General features: G+C 42.6%; 1 protein-coding gene across 1 annotated transcript in view; it reads right to left on the bottom strand.

The window, feature by feature from the left end:
• Nucleotides 1-22753, bottom strand: part of IQCK (IQ motif containing K) — a 150051-nt gene that overhangs the window by 9707 nt on the left and 117591 nt on the right. Inside the window, exon 9 of the mRNA XM_017849779.1 lies at nt 22149-22260. Within this exon, the coding sequence (XP_017705268.1) occupies nt 22149-22260 (112 nt within the window). The remainder of the gene's footprint in view (nt 1-22148; nt 22261-22753) is intronic.

Genomic DNA, 22753 nt, shown 5'->3' with positions numbered 1-22753 from the left:
GTGGGGGGGTGGGGGGTGGGGAGAAACAGTTTACTTTTAAAAATTTTTATTTTTTTAGAACAAGTGACTCCTATTCCACATTCATTTGTGGGTGAGATCTTCATAATACATCTCTTAAATGTAACTGCCCTGTAGAAAATTACATTCATTACCTCCAAAATTACATTTATTGCTCAACTAAGTTATAACCCAGCATCTCAAATACATTAAAAAAAAAAAAAAAAAAAAAAAAAAACTGAACATAGATGTAATGATTGAAAGGAAACGTGAATTTTTTGTTTTCCCGAATGCAACTGGGGGAAACTCTTTCTAAAAGAATCACCAGAAAATATACCAGACAAAAGAAAAAAGACCCTCAGGGTAATCAACACCTAAACAGTATTGCTGCAATTAGAGCCCAAAGATGGGAGAAAGGCAGGAAGGATGAGAAATGGTGTTGAGTGGCCAATCAGAAGCTGCAGGGGAAACTCCCTGATCATCAGATCCAGGGTGGGGCCACAGTGACAAGAGATCCACCCACAAGTGAAGTTGCCTTAGTAGGGGTGACCATTCACAGAAATAATTACGAAATGTTTGCTAGGAAAAGTTTCTGATTAGCACATTTCTAGGAAAATAATGTTTCCTCCTCAACTTGCTTGCTAACTAAAGGGTACGCTTTGGCATCAAGCAGACGCAGTGTTCAAATCCTGGCTCTACCACTTAATAGCTGGATGACACCCCACCTCTGCCCCCAGCCTCAGTCTCCTCATTTGAGCTATAGGTATAACAATCTCCACCTCACAGAGTCCTTACGAAGATTAAAGATGATCCATTCAAAATGCCTGGCACAGTGTACCAGTGGTACTGGTGGCATCAATACACGGCACATGAAGAAGGTACTCAACAAATGTGGCTTCCTTTCACCCCAGGTGGACTGCAGGAATATAAGCTGAATTGCTGCTAAGTAGTTCATTTAGCATCTTTTAAAATTCATAAGATGTCACTCATCTGAATGTTACTTATCTTTGCAAACTCAGCTATCAAACACAGCCAAGAACTTGAAAGTAAACAGAAGAAGCCAATGTGGATGTTCCAGAATGTATTCCCCAAACTCAGAGCATGGGTGCTCATTCTTTAAACATCATTCTGGCAAGCTGACCTATCAGATATCCCAACAGCAGAAATGAATTTAGGAATGAAATACGGTCCCAATGACTGATAGGCACATAAAAAGGTGTGCAACGTCATTAGTCATTAAGGAAATTAAAGCCATGATGAGATAGACAGCACACACCCACCAGAATGGTTAAAATGAAAAAGACTCATCACACTCATTGCTGGTAAAGACGCAGACTGCTCGTGCATCACTTATGGGGATATAAAATGGCACAGCCACTTTGGAAAATGAGTTGGAAATATCTTAGAATTAAACATGTTTGCCCTATAACCCAGCAACTCCAAATCCACAGCTGAACTATTTACATCTGCCAAAAAACAGATCCAGGAGTGTTCAAAGCAGCAGCACTGGGCCAGGTGTGGTGGCGCATGCCTATAATCCCAGCACTTTGGGAGGCCAAGGCTGGAGGATGGCTTGAGCCCAGGAGTTCAAGGCTGCAGTGAGCTATGAATGCACTACTGTACTCCAGCTTGGGCAACAGAGTGAGACCTTGTCTCTAAAAATAATAATAAAATCAACAAAGTAGCAGCATTTTCATAATAGCCAAAAAGTGGATATAACCCAAGAATCCATTAAAAAGTGACCAGATTCACAACTTGTGACAATAATCATACAAAGGAATGCTACAACAGCAACACAGCAATACAAGATCAACCTACTGCTACCCTCAACAATTATAGCTGGATCTCCCAGACATAACGTTCAGCAGAAGACACAGACGCCAGACACAAAGGAGTTCATCCTGTTTTCCAGTTAGGCAGAGAAGAAGCAAAACTACTCTGTGGTGAAAGGAGTCAGAACAGAGTTTACCTCGAGGGAAGGGGACACCGCATGAGGCATGAGGGAGCTGGCTGGGGGCCACCCATGTTCATTATCTGGATCCAGGCGGTGGTTGGTTTGGATTCATGCACAGAATTTCACAGTGCACTGCACTGTGACCAGTGTACCTCACTGTATGTGAGTGCCACCTTAATCACAAAAAATAAAATAGGAACAATGGGGAGGAAGAGAACAGGCACAAAAATGTGCCCACCTTCTTTAGTCAGATCCTCAAAGAGGCTTACATACCCGAGAGGGTCCCTATCAACAATACCATAGAATTAATCAGGAAATTTCTACTAGCCAGAGGCTGGACACTAGGCTCAGGGCTTTACACACATTAATTACCTCATACAATCCTCCCAACCACCCTGGGAGGTAGATGCTATCCTCACTTCCATTTTACTGACTGGAAAATTGAGGCTCAGAGACCATAAGCAACGTGCCCAAGGTCACAGAGTGAAGTAAATGGCCACACCAAGATTCTGATCTTGGTATTTTTGAGTCCAAAACCCATGGTCTTAACCATCATCTGACACCACCTTGGAGTTTGAATTGGTCCCTAATATTAGAAAGGCAGGGGAGTGTATGATACATATTACCCAGATTTTATTTTTCCATGAAGAGCAATACATTATAGAAAATTCGAATAATACAGGAAAAAAAGAAAACGAAAATCTATTCTTCTCTCCCCCCAACAAGAAGAACAAATTGTGGAAGATTCCTTTCTACAAAGAAATACATGTTGACATTCAGGGGGTAAATGCCAGTAGCCTGGTAAATTTACCTCCATTTCTTGACAGTACCAGATGCTGTGTTGCATTATTTTTGGGAAAATGAAGCCAACTTGGAAGCCACAAGGCATTCCGGGAGAACGTGACAGCCTTGAATGTGCAGTAATTGTGGCTTTCTGTTGTTGACTTCCAAAGAGTTACTAAAGTTAACCCAGAGCAAAGTCTCCTTGAAGGCAGTATTTTAAATGGAAACATTTGGCGCTGGGCGTGGCAACATTGGTTATATTGAGACAGAACCATGGGATTATCGAGGTTTGACCAAGTAAAGGGTCTTGATTCCTGGAAAAAGAGAGATTCAATAAAAGGCTTGTTTTTAATAGGAGAAAACTGAGGTCTTGACAGGGGAAGGAAGCCACCAAATCAAACCTAGCAATGGGGCCATCCAGGCACAGCTTAGCTGCTTAGAGCACACCACTTGGGAGCAGGCAGCTCTGGCTTTCAATCCTACCACGATTTACCAACTGGGTGGCCTGAACAAGTCTCTCAGCCTCTTGGAAGCCTCAGCTCTCTCATCCATAAAATGAGGATAGGAAGACCTTCCTTTCGGTAGAATTCAAGGATGAAATGGTACATATTTTATGGCACATAATAAAGATTCTATAAAATTATTATTATTTTTTGAGATGGGGTCTTGCTCTATTGCCCAGGCTGGAGTGCAGTGATGTGATCTCAGCTCACTGCAGCCTCTGCCTCCTGGGCTCAGGTGATCCCCCACCTCAGCCTCCCAGGTAACTGGGTCCACAGGTGTGCACCACCACACCTGGCTAATTTTTTGTGTCCTTGGTAGAGATGGGGTTTCACCATGTTGCTTAGGCTGGTCTCGAACTCCTGAGCTCAAGCGATCCGCCCATCTCAGCCTCCCAAACTGCTGGGATTACAGGCATGAGCCACCGTGTCCAGCTATAAAATTATTTTTTAGCACACAAGTAATGCAGCTACTGCAGAAAAACTGGAAAATATAATATTTTCAAACAAATATTTAAGCAGGTTTTCTTTAAATCATTGAGTAAGCCTTAGTTTATGTGTTATTCATATGTGTTTATAGATCTATTCGTATTTTCTTTCTATAGCTCAATTTACAAGGGTAACTCCACTTTGCAATTAGCTGAATCACGTTGAGATTGGAGTTTTAGTGCCACAGTTTAAACAGCCACCATCTGGTTGTCCTTCGAAATTCTGTGTCTTCAAAAGCCGAGTGAGTCATGGGTGTGAATGAACACAGACAAACCCCGTCAGCCGTGTCTTATGACTTTTTATTTATCACTGCATTCTCAGCTGCCGCTGCCCAAACTGAACCTTTAGAAATATCCCAGGCATTCTGATTGAGTTTAGGGTATAAACTGTTAGCCAGTTTAGACTGGCAGAAGCTCTGTATATTACATGCTGCCTTTAAGAACAACAGAGACAAACCCTCCAGTCTACTTTTAAACAGCTCCTCTACAAGTGTAACAAATTAATAAATAATTGAGAAATTATTTCAATCTGTACTTAGAGATTGCGAGACAATATTCACTCATCTTGATGGCTGACTCAGAACCCAGGGCAGATAGGGCTAACGTCAAGAAACTCCAGGGAATAAGAAACTAAACTGGCAGGGCATGGTGGCTCACACTTGTAATCTCAGCACTTTGGGAGGCTGAGGCAGGCTGATTGCGTGAGCCCAGGAGTTTGAAAGCAGCCTGGGCAATGTGGTGAAACCTCTACAAAAAATACAAAAATTAGCCGAGCACGGTGATGTGTGCCTGTAGTCCCAGCTACTAGGGAGGCTGAAATGGGAGGATCACTTTAGCCCAGTAGGCAGCAGTTGCAGTGAGCCAAGATTGTGCCCCTGTACTACAATCTGGGGGACAGAGCAAGACCCTGTCTCAAAAACAACAAAACAAAAAACTTCCCATCCCCTTTCTTCATGTTTGGTAAGGTGTTTGTTGTTATTGTTGTTGTTGTTTTTACCAAACATGAAGAAAGGGGATGGGAATTAACATCCTTTGAGTTTCAACCAGAGTTCTTTCTAACAGGAAGCCCCCGGTCCACTGAAAAGAAAACGTGAACGTTTTCAACCACTTACTACGATGAGAAATACCTTTATCTACAAATAAAGCTACATTTTTAGAAAAGATCACTGATCTCATCTTTGTCGTTTTTACCCCATAAATGTCTCCTAAATCTGTCCACTTTTGCCTGTTCTCACTGCCACCGGGTCATCTGACCCATCTCCAACCTGCCCCGTATTCATCTTTCCTATAAAGCCCCCCTGATGCTGTGTGGCCCAGCTGAAACTAAGTTCAACTCCGAAGTCTTCAACAAGGCCGGCCAGACACAGTGACTCACACCTGTAATCCCAGCACTTTGGGAGGACAAGGTGGGCAGATCACCTGAGGTCAGGAGTTCGAGACCAGCCTGGCCAACATAGTGAAACCTTGTCACTACTAAAAATACAAAAATTAGCCAGGTGTGGTGGCGGGTGCCTGTAATCCCAGCTACTTGGGAGGCTGAAGTGGGAGAACTGCTTGAGCCTGGGAGGTGGAGTTTGCATGCAGTGAGTCACGATCATGCCACTGCACTCCAGCCAGGGTGACAGAGCCAGAACCTGTCTCGGAAAAAAAAAAAAAAAAAAAAGCAAGCATATGAGTATACAAAACCTTGTACGTGAATATTCATAGCAGCATTATTCATAATAGCCAAAAAGTGGAAACAACTCAAATGCCCATCAATTGATTAATGGATAAGTGAGTTGTGATACATCCATACAATGGAATATTACTCAGCCATGCTACAGACTGAGTTATGTCCCTCAAAATTCATATGATGAAGCCTTAACTCCCACCATCTAACTGTATTGGAGATAGGACCTTGAAGGAGGTGATTAAGGTTAAGGGTAGATACCTGATCTGGTAGAAGTACCCTTACAAGAAGAGGAAGAGACACCAGAGAGCTCCCTCTCCCATGAGATGATCCGGCAAGAAGGTGACTGTCTGCATCCTGGGAAGAGAGCCCTCACTAGAACCTGACCATGCTGGCTCCTTGATCTCAGACTTACAGTCTCCAGAACTGTGAGAGAACAAATGTCTGTTGTTTAAACTGTCAAGCCTGTGGTATTTTGTTACGGTGGCCTGAGCTGACTAATACAAGCCGTAAAAAGGAATAAAGTACTGATACATGCTACAACATGGATAAACTTTGCAAACATTGTGCTAAGTGAAAGAAGTCAGTCACAAAGGATTACATCATGAATGATTCCATTTATATGAACTGTCCAGACCAGGCAAATCCATAAAGAGACAGAGTAGATTAGTGGTTGTCTGGGGTTGGGAGGAATGGAAGTCTTGGGAGATAATGGCTAAAGGGTGTAGGGTTTCTTTTGTGGGTGATGAAAATGTGCTAAAATTCATTTAGTGATAGTTGCAAATTCTGTGACATCTGTACTATCTGTGATATACTAAAAGCCATTGAGTTGTACACTTTGAATTGCATGATATATGAATTATATCTCAATACAACCTTTTTAAAAAGAAAGGACATTTCAGTAATGGTCATCTCTAGGTGGTGAGACAGAATTATCCACTTTTTTGTTTAGGTTTCTACAAAGAGCAAGTATTACTTCTACAATCAGTTAAGAAGAAAGTTATTTTTAACAATTCTGTTAAAACAAATACCAGCCCTATTCTCCTTGTCGACAAAGCTGATAAAACTTACACCTTTGCAAGAGTCAGATATGCTCTAATGACAATTCCCCCTGGGCCAGGCTTCCCAGTGTTTTATATTCTTCTCCATCCATTATCTCATCTGAGGTTCACAACCTCTCTGTGTCATAAGCAAGGAAAACAACTGTTTTCCTCCTGAATGTTTTCACATCCTGCTTCCTTCCTTAAAGGATTTGAGATAATTTATAATAAAAGATGGTAAATCAAAACAGAAAAAGAAAACCAAGCGTGAAGAGAAATGGAGAATTTACATATGCTAACCATAGCATTTAAGAAGTTGCTATAAATGAGTTTCACATTGAACTCTGAGCATCCTGGCCAACAAGGCAAAAAGGGAAAGTCAGGGAAGAAGCAAACCATTTTAAAGGGAAACAACATTTTTCCTGGCACCATTTGCTGGATGACATTTCACATATGGATTTATTTTGAAAAGGATTTAATGGATTTTGACCCAAAGAAAAAATTTTACAGAAGATGTTAAAGTACATTAACATGGTTATTTCCCAAAGGTACCTTGGTTTGTAAGCCAAAGACACACCACCTTGGCAAATTCAGGGAAAATCTAAAACCATGGGAACCAAATTTATAATCTAACTTAGTGGTTTTCATATTTTTAAACTGTTACCTTCAATTTAAAAAATACATTTTACATTGCTTTTAAGATGCACAAACACATCTCAAACAAATATTTCTCCAAAAAGTATTTCCCTTTCAATAAGCGAAGCATGTTGATATTTTCTCTATATTGTACTTCATTTTTCAAAATGTTTGTGGCAACCCATTAATTGATTTCACCACTCAGTGGGAAAAGACACTGCTCTAAAATGATTCAAAAATGACATGGGGCTGGGTGTGGTGGTTCACACCTGTAATCCTAGCATTTTGGGATACCGAGGTGGGCGGATCACCTGAGGTCAGGAGTTCAAGACCTGCCTGGCCAACATGGTGAAACCCCATCTCTACTGAAAATACAAAAATGGGCTGGGCGTGGTGGTGGGCGCCTGTGATCTCAGCTAGTCAGGAGGCTGAGGCAGGAGAATTGCTTGAACCTGGGAGGTGGAGGTTGCAATGAGCCGAGATCTAGCCATTGCACTCCAGCTTGGGTGAGAAGAACAAAACTGCATCTCAAAAAAAAAAAAAAAAAAAAAAGATGGCTTACAATGGTAGACACTGATCATTATTGAGCACCCAATGTTTACGAGGCATTGGACTAAGCATATTCATTACAAGCATTGTCTCATTTGAGAATCCAGCGAGGGGATACTTTTATTTCCATTGTACAGGTAAAAAAATAACTGAAAGCTAGAGGGGTTAAGTAACTTGTCTAAGGTCACATAGCCAGTAAGAATTTGTAGGTGAAATTAGCTCAAGTTGTTGTTGTTTTCACACAAACAAATTTGTCTCTCAGTTGGGCCTTCAGGGAGAGTGTTAATTTCATTCTGCAGCTAAAAGATGAGCCATCAGGAAGGTTAAGTGCCGTGCTCAAGGACACACAGCTAGGAAGTTTCCAGTCAAGGTTCCAATGCAGGTCTTGGGACTCCAAGCCTAGGACTCTTTCTACTATTATTAGCTGCTCATCCTGAACAGCTTCAAATGTCACTTTGAAACCTCTTAAGTGACAAGTCTCTGGATGCCACGAGAAGAAAATGAGGGCAATTCCAATGCACGTGGCAACAGTAGGGCTCATGCAAAAGATTCCTTAGTCTCCCCCATCTCCCTCCTACTCAGATCTGGCAAAGTAAGGCATTTTTGAAAAGTTTTCCTAAGCCACCAAAGTATTACCAGTGACAGTGAGGCGGGTACCTTTCTTAGATCTCTTGGTACTATTCTGTATTTTTCATAATGAGAATGTATTGCTTTGATATGGGGACAGGTTTTAAATTATTTTTAAAAAGATGATTTAAAAGAGATAATGAGAGTTGAATCTGAAAACTGGCAAGACAATTAAGCTGTTCAGATCCTAAATTTAGATCCTAAGGGTGAACACCATGTGTCGACAGTCTTGGACTGGAGCTCACAGAGAGAAGTGGGGACAATTTGGTGGGCGGGATCATGACTCTTTAAGGCAGGCTCACAGGCATAAAGGGAGCATGTGCTTCATGCCCTTGGCAATGCAACCAGAAGTCCTAATGCACCTTGTAGGAAACTGAACACCAACAGATTTCTCTCGAGCATTTGAACTCCATAAATAACATCTGTGCATTGCAGCCTAATGAGGAGAGCGCAAGGACTCTGGAGTCAAGCTGCTTGGTTCTGCTACGTTCTTGCTCTGTGGCCCCAGATGTATTGTTTGATCTCTCTCTGCCTCAGTTTCTTCATCTATAAAATGGAGACCATAATAGTACCTACTTCAAAGGTGTAAAGATTATTTAATTGAGTTACTACTAGTAAAAAGCTTGGGAAAATGCTTGCCTCATAGTAAGTGCACAATGAATATAAACAAATACTCATTTTATTATTTTAGAAATTATGGATAATCGAAAAGAAAAGAAAATCATCTGTTTTGGAAAAAAAGGCAAAATAAATCAACTCAGCAATCGCCTGCATTATAACCACTCAGAGATAATCACTATTAGCATCTGGGGATTATATTCTAATGGACTTTTTGTCTTTATTTAGTTAGTTATTATTATTTTTTGAAATGGAGTCTCTCTCTGTCACCCAGGCTGGAGTGCAATGGAGCGATCTCGGCTCACTGCAACCTCCACCTCCCAGGTTCAAGCGATTCTCCTGCCTCAGCCGTCTGAGTAGCTGAGATTACAGGGGCCTGCCACCATGCCTGGCTAATTTTTGTATTTTTAGTAGAGACGGGGTTTCACCATGTTGCCCAGGCTGGTCTTGAACTCCTGATCTCAGGTGATTCACCTGCCTTGGCCTCCCAAAGTGCTGAGATTACAGGCGGTCTTTATCCATTTACATATTATATGTAAGCATATATCTTCCCTTAATTTTTTTTTTTTTTTTGGAAACAGTTCTGTTTGCTTTATTTTTCTTCTTTTGGAGACAGGGTCTTGCTCTGTCCCCCAGGCTGGAGTGCAGTGGTAAAATCATAGCTCACTGCAGCCTCAACCTCCTGAGCTTTAAGAGATCCTCCTGCTTCAGTCTCCTGAGCAGCTGGGTCTACAGGCATGCACCACCATACCCAGTTATTTATTTTTTATTTTTTTAGTGGATACAGGGTCTCTTAACATTGCCCAGGCTAGTCTCGAGCTCTTCAAGTGACCTTCCCACCTTGGCCTCCCAAAGTGCTGGGATTGCAGGTGTGAGCCTCTGTGTCCAGCCTCAGTTCTGTTTACTTGCCCAGAGAGTATTTGACAAACTGGTTGATCTGGGAAGGAGGTTACGTAACACAGATCCATTCATCCAACCAACAAGTATTCCTTGACTGTCTACCATGTGCTGGGCCCTGTTCTAGATGCTGAGGAGAGAGCAGTGAACAAAATAGGAAAGAAAAGTCCCTCTGTCAGAGAATTTATATTCTAGTGCAGTCACACAGACAATAATCAAAATAATTCATTAAAATCCTGGGCGATTGGCCAGATGTGGTGGGTCACACCTGTAATTCCAGCACTTTGGGAAGCCGAGGAGGGTGAATCCCTTGTGGTTGGAAGTTCGAGACCAGTCTGGCGAACATGGTAAAACCTCATCTCTACTAAAAATACAAAAATTAGCCAGGTGTGGTGGCGCATGCCTGTAATCCCAGCTACTCAGGAGGCTGAGGCAGGAGGATCACTTGAACCCAGGAGGTGGAGGTTGCAGTGAGCCAAGATCATGCCATTGCACTCCAGCCTGGGTGACAGAGCGAGACCCTATCTCCAAAATAAATAAATAAATTAATTAATTAATTTTATCAGCTCTGCCACTTCAAAGCTGTGTGACCAAAGGTGAATGATTTAACCTCTGAGGCACAGTTTCCCTCCCCTGAAAGATAGGGGCAATAATAATTTCCTTTTTTTTTTTTTTTTTTTTGCTATGGAGTCTCACTCTGTGGCCCAGGTTGGAATGCTGTGGTGTGATCTTGCCTCACTGCAACCTCTGCCTCCTAGGTTCGAGCAATTCTGTAGCCTCAGCCTCCCGAGTAGCTAGGATTACAGGTGCCCACCATCACGCCTGGCTAATTTTTGTATTTTTAGTAGAGACAGGGTTTCACCATATTGGCCAGGCTGGTCTCGAACTCCTAACCTCAAGTGATCTGCCTACCTCGGCCTCCCAAAGTGCTGGGATTACAGGCATGAACCACTACTCCCGGTCAGGCAATAATAATTTCTACTCATTCTGTTTGCTGTGAAGATTAGAAATAATATATGCAAAGTGCCTGGCATGTAGTTGGCACTCAATAAATCAGAGCTGCTATGAGGATTGCAGATCTTTGCAGACACCCAACGTTTGGCAGCCACAGGTAGGCAATGCTGTCCTGTAGGCCGGGCCACAGCTTGACAAGGCAGACAGAATTTCACATTGCCCTCCCGGTTAGCTCCAACTTGCATTTAGAAAGAGTCATTCTGGATGTGACAGGCCCAAATGTAGTGACAGGAGGAGTCTATGCTTCCTACCTTCTCAAACATGTGATCAAACTTCACAAAAATCTCCTTTAAACCTCCCTACTCTTTTCCTCCAAACTTTCCCAAATTGCCAAATACCAAATTCATGCCTCCCTCTTCTCTGCCTCACACTCTAAACTTCCAGATTTACTTTCTGCCTCCCCCAGTGATCCCACCTCGCTTTTCCCCAACAAAAGCCCAGTAGTGAGCAGAACGTTCACCATCTATTGTTCTTGCCTTCAACGTTGAGACCAAACTCCCAAACCTGGCACCAGCCACCAAAACAGCAGCAACAGGTTTTCAAGGTTTAGATTTGCCCAGACAGCAGGCCTCTTGCCTGGGAGGCAGGAGATTCTACAGCAAACACCTATGGGATATTCTGTTTTACTGTTACAGAGATTTCCTGATTCAACGATTCAATTTTTCAAAGCAGAAAGCAAGGTCCATGTAGCTGGTAAATTGCAGAGTCGAACAGGAACTCAGATCCCCTGAATTTCAGACCAAATGAAACTGCATTAGTGAGAAGAGCCTCGCTAAGGAAGATTTTGAATCCAAAGCTATTACTGGGATCCTGTAGCTAATCCATAGTATTAGGGCTTTGCTGATGTGGTTACAATACATTCTCTACTAAGAATAAACCCATGTAATCACTTTCTCTGGCCTCTAGCCTGACACAGCTTATAAATTTCCCCCAGGAGATTCTAATCTACAGCCAGCATTGAGAACCACTGCTGTACAAAATATGGAATAAAACTGGAATAAAACTTTATTTTGCTGACAGCTTTAAAAAATATTACTAAAACCAGCCACCAGTTACTGACCATTCACTTTGTGCCAGAGATCTGTTTAATTCCATACACGGCTGTTTTATTTAATCCTCACAGTAGCCCTTTGTGGCAGATCCTAATTGTCCCCACATAACAGAGGAGAAAACAGCCTGGTGAGGATTAACAACTTGTCCAGGAGCCACACTGATGGTAAAAGGCAGGAGCTCGGTTCCGTCAGACCCCCCAAAGCCAATATTTTTATTTTATGTTTTTTTGAGACAGGGTCTTACTCTGTTGCCCAGGCTGGAGTACAGCAGTGTGATCATGGCTTTCTGAAGCCTCGACCTCCCAGAACCAAGAGATCCTCTTGCCTCTGCCTCCCAAGTAGCTGGGACCACATACACACACCACCACACCCAGCTAGTTTTCATAATTTTGTAGACATAGAGTCTCCCTATGTTGCCCTGGCTGGTCTGGAACTCCTGGGCTCTCAAGTGATCCTCCCATCTTGGCCTCCCAAAGTGTTGGTATTACAGGCAAGAGCCACTGCACCTGGCTGCCAATATTCTTAACAATATATATAAACCATATGTTGAATGCTTTGCTTAATTAATAATTATCATTTATTGATCACTTATCATGGGTCAGGCACTATTCCAGTTCATTTAATCCTCACAAAAACTCTATGGTTTGGTTACTAGTATTAGTATTGCCATTATATTGCCAGACAAACTGAGTCACAGAGAGGTTAAGCAACCTGCTCGAGGTTGCACAGTGAGAAATGGGAAACTTAACCCATTCTGGTCATGAGCCGTCTAGGGTTTGTAGATTTATCTATATCCTTCAAAAGCATTCTGCATCGGCCAGGCGCAGTGGCTCATGCCTGTAATCCCAGCACTTTGGGAGGCTGGGGTGGGCAGATCACAAGGTCAAGAGATCGAGACCATCCTAGCCAACGTGGTGAAACCCCGTCTCTACTAAAAATACAAAATTTAGCCAGGTTTGGTGGCTCACTCCTGTAGTCCCAGCTACTTGGGAGGCTGAGGCAGGAGAATCACTTGAACCCGGGAGGCAGAGGTTGCAGTGAGCCGAGATCATATCAGAGATGAAGCTCATGAAGTTGGAAGTGGTCATTTGCATAAACTTAAATATAGGATCTTGAACTTTTAGGGCAAATCATTAAGAAAGGAAATAATCTTTTATGTTTAAATCTCAGAACAGTAGGGATCTTCAGGCACCTCAGTAGGACACTTGTGCCATGTCATAGCTGTGCAGACTTTTGCAAATTTTAAATGAAAAGAGTGTGTAAAAGCTGATGTCATCCAAATATCCCCAGACACTGGTGAGTCCTAAAAATGGAATTGATGAAGGCAGTGCCAAGGCATGAAGTCACTAGATGTCTCTTAATCAAATTATTTATTTTGCAGGTTAAAATGGAGAAGGAACTAAGTTTTGAGGAACTATGAAAGAAAAAAATGAAAATGACACCTTAGATTTACAGATATATGTCTTCTGAAGGAGCCATGGTCCTATCAAAACAATGACCTCATTTAGAATTATTACTGAGGCATAAGAATTCTCATTTTACAAGTGGAGAAAATGTAGCACAAAGATGACATCACCCATCAAAAGTCCCACAGTGGGTTGGCAGCATTAAGTATAAATTAATATAACATTTCTGGATGAGAATATGGTGATCACTGTCTAAATTTAATACGTCTGTGTCCTTTGACCCAGCAATTCCACTTCTAGGAATTTATCCTATAGAGATACTTCTACAAGCCTGGGTGCAGTGGCTCACGCCTGTAATTCCAGCACTTTGGGAGGCCGAGGTGGGTGGATCACCTGAGGTCAGGAGTTCGAGACTAGCCTGGCCAACATGGCAAAACCCCGTCTCTACTAAAAATACAAAAATTAACCGGGGTGTGGTGGCACTCACCTAAAATCCCAGCTACTTACGAGGCTGAGGCAGGAGAATCGCTTGAATCCGGGAGGCGGATGTTGCAGTGACCTGAGACTGTGCCACTGCACTCTAGTCTGGGTGACAGAGCAAGACTCTGTCTCAAAAAAAAAAAAAAAAAAAGAAAAAAGAAAAAGAAATACTTCTACAAGTAAGCTAGAATATAGCTACACCAATGTTTATGGAGCATGGTTCATAATACAAGCCAACTATCCATTCATAGGAATTGGTTTTATGAAAGTATGGTACAGCTCTATCATTTTTATGGAGCCACTAAAAATAATGGGATAGATCTGTGTATGCTGGCATGAAACAGAAGGCGATGATATATTGCCAAGTGAAGAAAAAACAAGCAAGTTACGGTACAGCATATGTAATATGGTTACATGTTTATAAATACATATATTTGTGTTTTTTTATTTTTTTGAGACAGTCTTGCTCTGTCACCCAGGCTAGAGTGCAGTAGTGCGATCTCGGCTCACTTCAACCTCCACCTCCTGGTTCACACAATTCTCATGCCTCAGCCTTCCGAGTAGCTGGGACTACAGGCATGTGCCACCACGCCTGGCTAATGTTTTTGTATTTTTAATAGAGACGGGGTTTCACCATGTTGGCCAGGCTGATCTTAAACTCCTGGCCTCAAGTGATCCACCTGTCTCGGCCTCCCAAAGGGCTGGGGCTATAAGTGTGCACCACCGCGCCCGGCCTATATTTGTATGTTGATAGATGAATGGGAAAACTATGGGCTGATACACTCAACAGTGATTGTCTTTGGAAAACACATCACTAAAACTTGACCTTTCTTGTTAGATGACAGACTGTTGGTCACAAAGGTTCTCAACCAATGCTAGAACCCACTTCCTGAGCCACAGGCTAGAATGTTCCCTGTACCCAGGTTCCCTCTCTGGTGGCCAAACCCTTCTCTGCTCCTCAAATGTAGATGGACAGAGGATTTGGAAGGAGGGAGAAAAGAATATCCTTATCCTGATTCACTTAACCCTGGTTTCTTGCTTAAGTAAAAATATCTCCCCAAACTACTCATGTATATCCTGCAGCCTTTGAATGGTGCTCTCAGCCTCCTCTACCACTGTACTTGTGGTCTGTGGGCACTTCAGTGTCAGGGTGCAGGCTGGGAGGCATGGCCAGACACTGCCTGCTGTCCAGCCTGTGGGTCCTTAGTTACCATGCTGGGAAGCTTTGCAGTGGACCACTGCGGCCTATTGGGCACTTGGGTTACAAAACAGCATGGCCTGGGATGGCCCTAGCCTCTTTGGTATCAGGTAGATCCGGGTTCAAATCCCTGGTCTCTGGCCTGACTGGCTGCGTGGACTTGTGCAAGCCGTGTATCTTCCCAGCCCCGGTTTCCTCATCTGTACGATGGAGATAATCTCACCTCTCTGAGATATCAGGTGTGAGGACTACATGGAAACATAAGGTGCTTAGTGTAGTGTCTGGCACATGGTGTAAGCTCCATCGCTCATAGCTACTCCCTAGTTGCAGACATCCTTCTCTGCTCTTGGCAGTGCATCCAATTACATGCGCTAGGAAGGAAAGAACTAAGTTCCAGCATATCTTATTTATTTATTTATTTTGAGACGAGGTCTTGCTCATTGCCCAGCTGGAGTGCAGTGGTGCAGTCACAGCTCACTGCAGCCTTGTGTTCCTAGGCTCAAGCAATCCTCCCACCTCAGCTTCCTGAGTAGCTGGGACTACAGGAGTGTGCTACCACGCCTGGCTAATTTTATTTGTTGTAGAGACGGGGTCTCATTGTGTTGCCCAGACTGGTCTCGAACTCCTAGGCTCAAGCAATTTTCCTGCCTTGGCCTTCCAAAGTGCTGGGATTATAGCCGTGACCCCAGGCTTCAGCACAGCCTAAGGTCACAAGCAGGTGGGGTGGCTAAGATGAGGTGTTCATCTTAAGAATAGCCTTTAAACCACAAGGAAATCCTAATCACTAGGATTTGTCATTGTAATCTAAATTAAAATTAGGGAAAAGAACTTTCTCCCATCTCCACCCTCTACTCCCGGCTTTCATGTTTTCCTTCTAGAAGGAAATATTGCTCTAAGAAACTTACTATATTTGGGAATAAAATGGTGTTCAGTATGTTATACAGTGTCCTCTTTATGAAAGAAAAATCAAATCTCAGCTCCAGGAATGTGTGCTTCCAAGAAACTTACTTAATCTTGAGGACACAATAAACCATTAATGATCCTATTTCCTTTATTGTTGTGGCTTCCAGGAAGCTCAGAGCCATATTTCTATTTATTATAGGAATATTTTTGAGGCCATCATGCACATTGCATAATGTATTAGGGAAGTTCTGAGTATTTCTTGAACAAATGGTTTGTCTTTTTTCTTATGGACACTGTGAATTTATGTAATAGATTCTATTCCCATCTTTACTTTGGCACGTTTTCCTAAGAAACTTCTACATTGGTCAAAGGGTACAAACTTTCAGTTATAAGATGAATAAGTTCTGGGGATCTAATGAAAAGTATGGTAACTACAGTTAATAATACTGAATTGTTTATTTAAAAATTGATGAGAGAGCAGATTTTAAGTGTCCTCACCACACACATACACACACACAAATTGTAACTATGGGTGATGGATGTGTTCATTAATTTGATCGTAGTAATAATTACATAGTGTGTATGATACGGTTTGGCTCTGTGTCCCCACCCAAATTCATCTTGGATTGTAATCCCCACATGTGGAGGCAGGGATCTGGCGGGGGTTGACTGAATCATGGGGGAGACTTCCACTATACTGTTCTTATGATAGTGAGTGAGTTCTCATGAGATGTGATGGTTTATGTTTGACAGCTCCCCCCTCACTCTCTCTCTCTCCTGCTGCCATATAAGACGTGTCTTGCTTCCCTTTTGCCTTCCACCATGATTGTAAGTTTCCTGAGACCTCCCCAGCCATGCAGAACTATGAGTCCATTAAACCTCTTTTCTTTATAAATTACCCAGTCTCAGGTATTCTTTATAGCAGTGTGAAAACGGACTAATACAGTGTACAAATCATCATGCTGCACACCTTGAATATATATAACTTTTATTTGTCAGCATAGGCCTTGAAATTAAGTATTTTACTTACAGCACTGAGTGGCTTTATTTTTTTCCCTAACCTTAATTATTCCTTAATTACCACCTTTACCTAAAAATATCATATTGTGTGTATTTCTGTAACTACTAAAAACCACTCTTGGAATGAAGTAGGAAATAAACAGTTAAGCAAACAAAAAGTAGACAATTCATTTCCTTTGACAGATCAACCAATCTCTCCCTCCAAGTCTCTGCCTTTTCTTCAAAACATTAAGAAGTGATAGTTATTTAGAGATTATTTCTGCATATGTAAAGAATACACACACAAACACATATATGATAAATTTATCTGATATATATATGATGTATATATATGCGTGTGCATATATATATACACACACACACATATGTAATTTAATCTGATGTTATGGGAATAATTTCTATGGTTTCTTTCTCCCTGCTCATACTAGATGTCCAAATAAAATACGGATATTCAATCACAAAGCACATTTGAAAACAAATACTATGTGAGGCTAAAAATACGCTATTAATCGAGACACGATTTTTTTTACTACATCTCAAAAATGACTTGGGCATCTTATTTTAAACTACATTGGCTGAAATTCTTACCATACACATTTTAAAATAATTCCTGCATCTGTCCTGATGGATAGAGACTTGAAGATAACTTCACACCACTTGCGTCCTAGAAGAAAATACTGTTTGGGACAGGCAGCCTCTGACTCACTGTAACGTGAGACGGGCTATATATGACCACGATTCCACCACCCCGACAGCTGATGTGACTCTCCCTCAGACCTCCTATCTGCTCAAGGTTGCTCTAAGCTATGAACTTGGTAAAATCTATTTGTATTGTAAATGCCGGAGCACAATGTGGATAAAATGGCAACACCTTAAAAAGATACGCCTGTCTCCTGGATGTATACATAGATGAGCTTTTTTTTTTTAAATGAAGTTGAAAAACCATTTTCATTTGCAATCACCACACTATTTTTTATTGCAAGTCTAAAGGAGAACTAGCATGCGCTTAACATCCGCTTTCAAACTGCTTCACTGGAAGCCTTTGAGGTCTAATTGAGGGGTCACCTTGGCTGGGGAGATTTATTTTGTAACCCCCCACACTATCCAGATTCATAAGGTTTAAAATAGGAAGTAACTCTAGCGCATGAGCTTAACAAAATGATTCAACTCGGCGACAGTTAAAGGGAACAAGAAGTTCTGCTTCGCTTGATGTGCAGCAGGTTGTACTCTGCTTCTCATAATTCAGCCCCTAGCTGGAGGCTTCAGTCCATGAAAACATAAACAGCAAGCACCCTGAAGCCCAGTTAGGAAATTGAACAGGTCGTATGTCATGTTCCAGAAGATTCCAGAGAAGTTGGGTCTGAGGGCAGAACCTAAAAGAATGTCTTAACTCTCTGCATCTGTCCTCCAGGATGTGTTAGAACACTGGACAGAGACGGGGAAGTCCTGGGCCCAGCCCCAGGCTCTCCTCTGCTGTGTGACCTTGGGCAAGTCACTCAATCTTGCTGGAACTCAATTTCTTCGTATGTAAAACGAAGCCCAGAGCTTCGTCCCCTGAATATGTACAGACCACCTGCTCTGTGCCAGGCTCATGATAAATAAGACAAACACGGTCCCTACATGAAAGCCCATGGAGCTTGGAGTCTATTGGAATAAAGCAACACAAATATTTTAATAATACTATCATGACAATAACTCACACTTATGGGAACCATGTGCCAGGACTTGTTCTAAAGATCATCATCTCTTGTAATCTTATAATAACATCTGTATGAGATAGACACTATTATTAGTATCTCATTACCATTTTGCACAAGGGAAAACTGAGGCTTCATGAAGTTCACTAGATCAGGGTTACATGGATAGAAGTGGTAGTCAGGATTCCAAGGGCAGGTCTGGCCAACTCCAAAGCCGGGTCCTTTATCTGTCCTTTCTGCTGTCCTGACTTCCTTCTTAACTGATCACAGACCTGGGGACAGACTTTAGAATTGGCTTGTTTTCCCAAAGGCCATTTCACAGTCTCAGCGTAAATAGGAACCTATCCATGGGTTCACACTGGGGTATTTACCGAAGAGGTGTTTCTTGTTTGGAAAGCACAGCTCACTCCTTCCGGAGCCCTTGGAAGGTGGCACGGGAAGCCAGCAACAGATGGTGGAAGTGGATTTGCTTCCACCAGCCCCTCCAGCCCCTCTGCTGTGGACTGGATAACGGCATGAACTCCAGGTCTATTCTCCCTGCTCCAGAGCGAGCCCAATCAGTCAATCAACCAACCACAAATCAACTCCAAAGAATACAGACCAACAGAAAGAAATAGGCATGCTGCACTTTCCTCGACCTTTAAACTGATTATAGCCCTGATTGCCTTCCAGTTTTGAAGCCAAATGAAACTGCAGTTGTGCATGGAACAGAGGCCTGTGCTGAGCCAGCCAAACAGTAATAGCTCAAGCTGCTTCTTTATAAGGGCAGCTTAGACCGACAATTTGATGTGCTCCTACTCTGCACCAGGAACTTTCTGTTTATTGACGTGTTTAAAACTCACAGCTCCATTCATTCATTCATTCATTCATTCGTTCAACTGATATTTATCTGCCACTCACTTTGTGCCAGGTACTGTACTAGGAGATAAACCAGGCAGACACATCACATCAGAAGGTACCATGATGTCAGTGTGTCCTATTATTTCATGTAGGTTACATGCTAGTGGGGAAGACAATTGTCCAGTAAATAAATTTAGGTTGGTGCAAAAGTAATTGCATTTAATGTCATTATTTTTAATGGCAAAAACCGCAATTATTTTTCCACCAACCTAATAGCAGCTGTACAGTCAAGCATCGGCAGGACTTGTCCATAGCTGAGAGCACAGGCCTAAAGGACTCCACATTTAAAGAAAGCACAAAACAACTGGACATCTCGCATCTCCTTAGGTTCTCCATCCTGGCTGAGCAATAGGCACAGTGGCTGATGCCCATAATCCCAGCACTTTGGGAAGCCAAGGAAGGAAGATCACTTGAGGTTAGGAGTTCAGGACCAGCCTGGCCAACATGGTGAAACCCCGTCTCTACGAAAAATATGAAAATTAGCTGGGCATGGTGGCAAATGCCTGTAATCCCACCTACTTGGGAGGCTGAGGCATGAGAATCGCTTGAACCCCAGAGGTGAGGTTGCAGTGAGCTGAGATTATGCCACTGCACTCTAGCCTGGGTGACAGAGCGAGATCCTGTCTCAGAAAAAAAAAAAAAAGAAAAGAAAAGGAATAGAAAGTACAGAGTCCCAAGGTGAAGAAGGCATTGGCAAATTGCAAGAACAGAAAAGAGACTAGAGGGGCTGCAGTCCACTGAAGGAGGATGGGGACAGGGTAGGATGGGGAAGTTAGAGGACCCAAGGCATGATGGCCTGTGGCCTGCTGAGGGATGTATGACTATTTTTGTAGTTTCTCATAATCATAATCATAAAGTACTATGTGCTTATCTAAAAGATTCCAACAGTGTGGTTCCACCCCTCTGGTCCAAATTCTCAAAGGTAACTACCAATAATTTTCTTCCAGACTGTTTAGCATCTCTGTGTTTCCATGCACTATATATATATATATATATATTATATATATATATATCTTTTTTTTTTTTTTTGAGACAGCAGTCTGGCTGCTGCTAGGCTGGAGTGCGTAGCACGTCTTGGCTCACTGCAACCTCGCCTTGGGGTTCAAGTAGCTGGGAATTAAGGGTCCACCACAAAGCCTGGCAATTTTTGTATTTTAGTAGGACAGGGTTTCATATATTGGCAGCTGGTCTTGATTCTGACTTATGTGATCACCTGCCTCGCCTCAGGCTTCCAAAGTCCTAGGATTACAGACCATGCATATATTTTTTATATGAATAAAATCTTATAGTTCTGCAATTTAATTTTCTCCACTTGAAAATATATCAGGCCGGGCGCGGTGCCTCACGCCTGTAATCCCAGCACTTTGGGAGGCCGAGGCAGGCGGATCACCTGAGGTCAGGAGTTTGAGACTAGCCTGGCCAATATGGATGGTGAAACTCCATCTTTACTAAAAATACAAAAATTAGCCAGGCATGGTGGCAGGCGCCTGTAATCCCACCTACTCGGGAGGCTGAGGCAGGCGAATTGCTTGACTCCAGGAGGCAGAGGTTGCAGTGAGCCAAGATCGAGCCACTGCACTCCAGCCTGAGCGACAGAGCGAGACTCCATCTCAAAAAAAAAAAAAAAAAAAGAACATATTAGCCAGGCGCGCTGGCTCATGCCTGTAATCCCAGCACTTTGGGAGGCCGAGGTGGGCAGATCACTTGAGGTCAGGAGTTCAAGACTAGCCTGGCCAACGTGGTGAAACCCTGTCTCTACTAAAAATACAAAACTTACCCAGGCATGGTGGAGCATGCCTGTAATCCCAGCTACACAGAAGGCTGAGGCTGGAGAATCATTTGAACCCAGAAGGTGGAGGTTGCAGTGAACCAAAATCGCACCACTGCACTCCAGCCTGGGCGAACAGAGTGAGACTCTGTCTCAAAAAAAAAAAAAAAAAAGATATTGGCTCATGAAATTATGGAGACTGAGAAGTCCCACAATCTGCCATTTGCAAGCCAGAGACCCAGGAAGTCCAGAGAACGAATAGTGTAGATTCTAGTCTGGGTTTGAAGGCCTGCAAGCCAGGAGCAGGAAGGGCAGGAGAGATCAAGGCCCCAGCTCGCAAGGCCAGGCAGAGTTCATGCAACCTTCCTCTACCTTTTTGTTCTATTTAGGCCCTTAACAGATTGGATGAAGCCCAGTGGGGAGGTCCATCTGCTTTATTCAGTCAATCAAATCAAATGCTAATCTCTCTGGATACACCTTGACAGACAGACCTAGAAATAACGTTTAATCTGGGCATCTCACAGCCCAGTAAAGTTGACACATAAAATTAGCCATCGCAAAAGGGGAGAAGACAAGCATAAAATACCATTTGAGTTCAGACACACAATCAACAACTTAGAATAATAACTATAACTATCCATCATACTGATAGACACTGTGTTTCCAAAATAATGGGTTATTCTTGATGTCTTGTAGCTTCAAAAATAGAAACCTGCAGACACAGGGAGACACTGAATTTGTCCCTGTGGGAGAGAAATGGCCCTGTAAATTATATCACATCACCTCTGTCATTGCACAGCAGAATCTTAATATGCAGCCACTTCCCCCATGCACAAGTTGAGCTCCATACAGACAAGGACCTTACAAAACCTCAGAGGGCCTCCTTCTTGAGCCTGGAATAAGAATCAGGCTTTTCTTGAATGAACTAAGGACTGTGAATCCAGCAACTTACCTTTTTGTTCTTGCTTGGCCCAGAAAATTTTGACTCGCTGGTGAATGTGCTTGGCCTCGCGCAGTTTCTTCTGCCACTGACGCAGTTCTTGAATCTCAGGATCACAGCGAACCTGGAAAATCCCATTAAAACTTCAGTCCCTTTTCGACATACTTCTGTACACGAGCTTATTAACCCTGCATGGAAAATCCTTTACAAACCAATTGGATGTACTTTTGAATCTCAATGAATCATCGTCCTAAATGAATTATTGACACTCCTAGAGCTTACATCATATTTGAGCATAAATGAGGTTGTGTGAAGATTAGCTATAGTAACAGTAGGTTAAGAATGAGCAGGTCTGTGCTGTCCATAGAAAAATAAAGCAGCCACCACATTTGTAACTTTAAACTTCCTAGCTGGCATCTCATTTTAAAAAGTAAAAGCAAGCAGATAAGATTATTTTCAAGAATGTATTTCACGGCCGGGCGCAGTGGCTCAAGCCTGTAATCCCAGCACTTTGGGAGGCCGAGGACGGGCGGATCACGAGGTCAGGTGATCGAGACCATCCTGGCTAACACGGTGAAACCCTGTCTCTACTAAAAAAATACAAAAATCTAGCCGGG

Source organism: Rhinopithecus bieti, unplaced genomic scaffold (genome assembly GCF_001698545.2).
Source record: "Rhinopithecus bieti isolate Rb0 unplaced genomic scaffold, ASM169854v2 scaffold_1918, whole genome shotgun sequence".
NCBI lineage: Eukaryota > Metazoa > Chordata > Mammalia > Primates > Cercopithecidae > Rhinopithecus > Rhinopithecus bieti.
The sequence above is the reverse complement of the archived record's forward strand: the minus strand, read 5'-3'. Positions and strand labels throughout refer to the sequence as shown.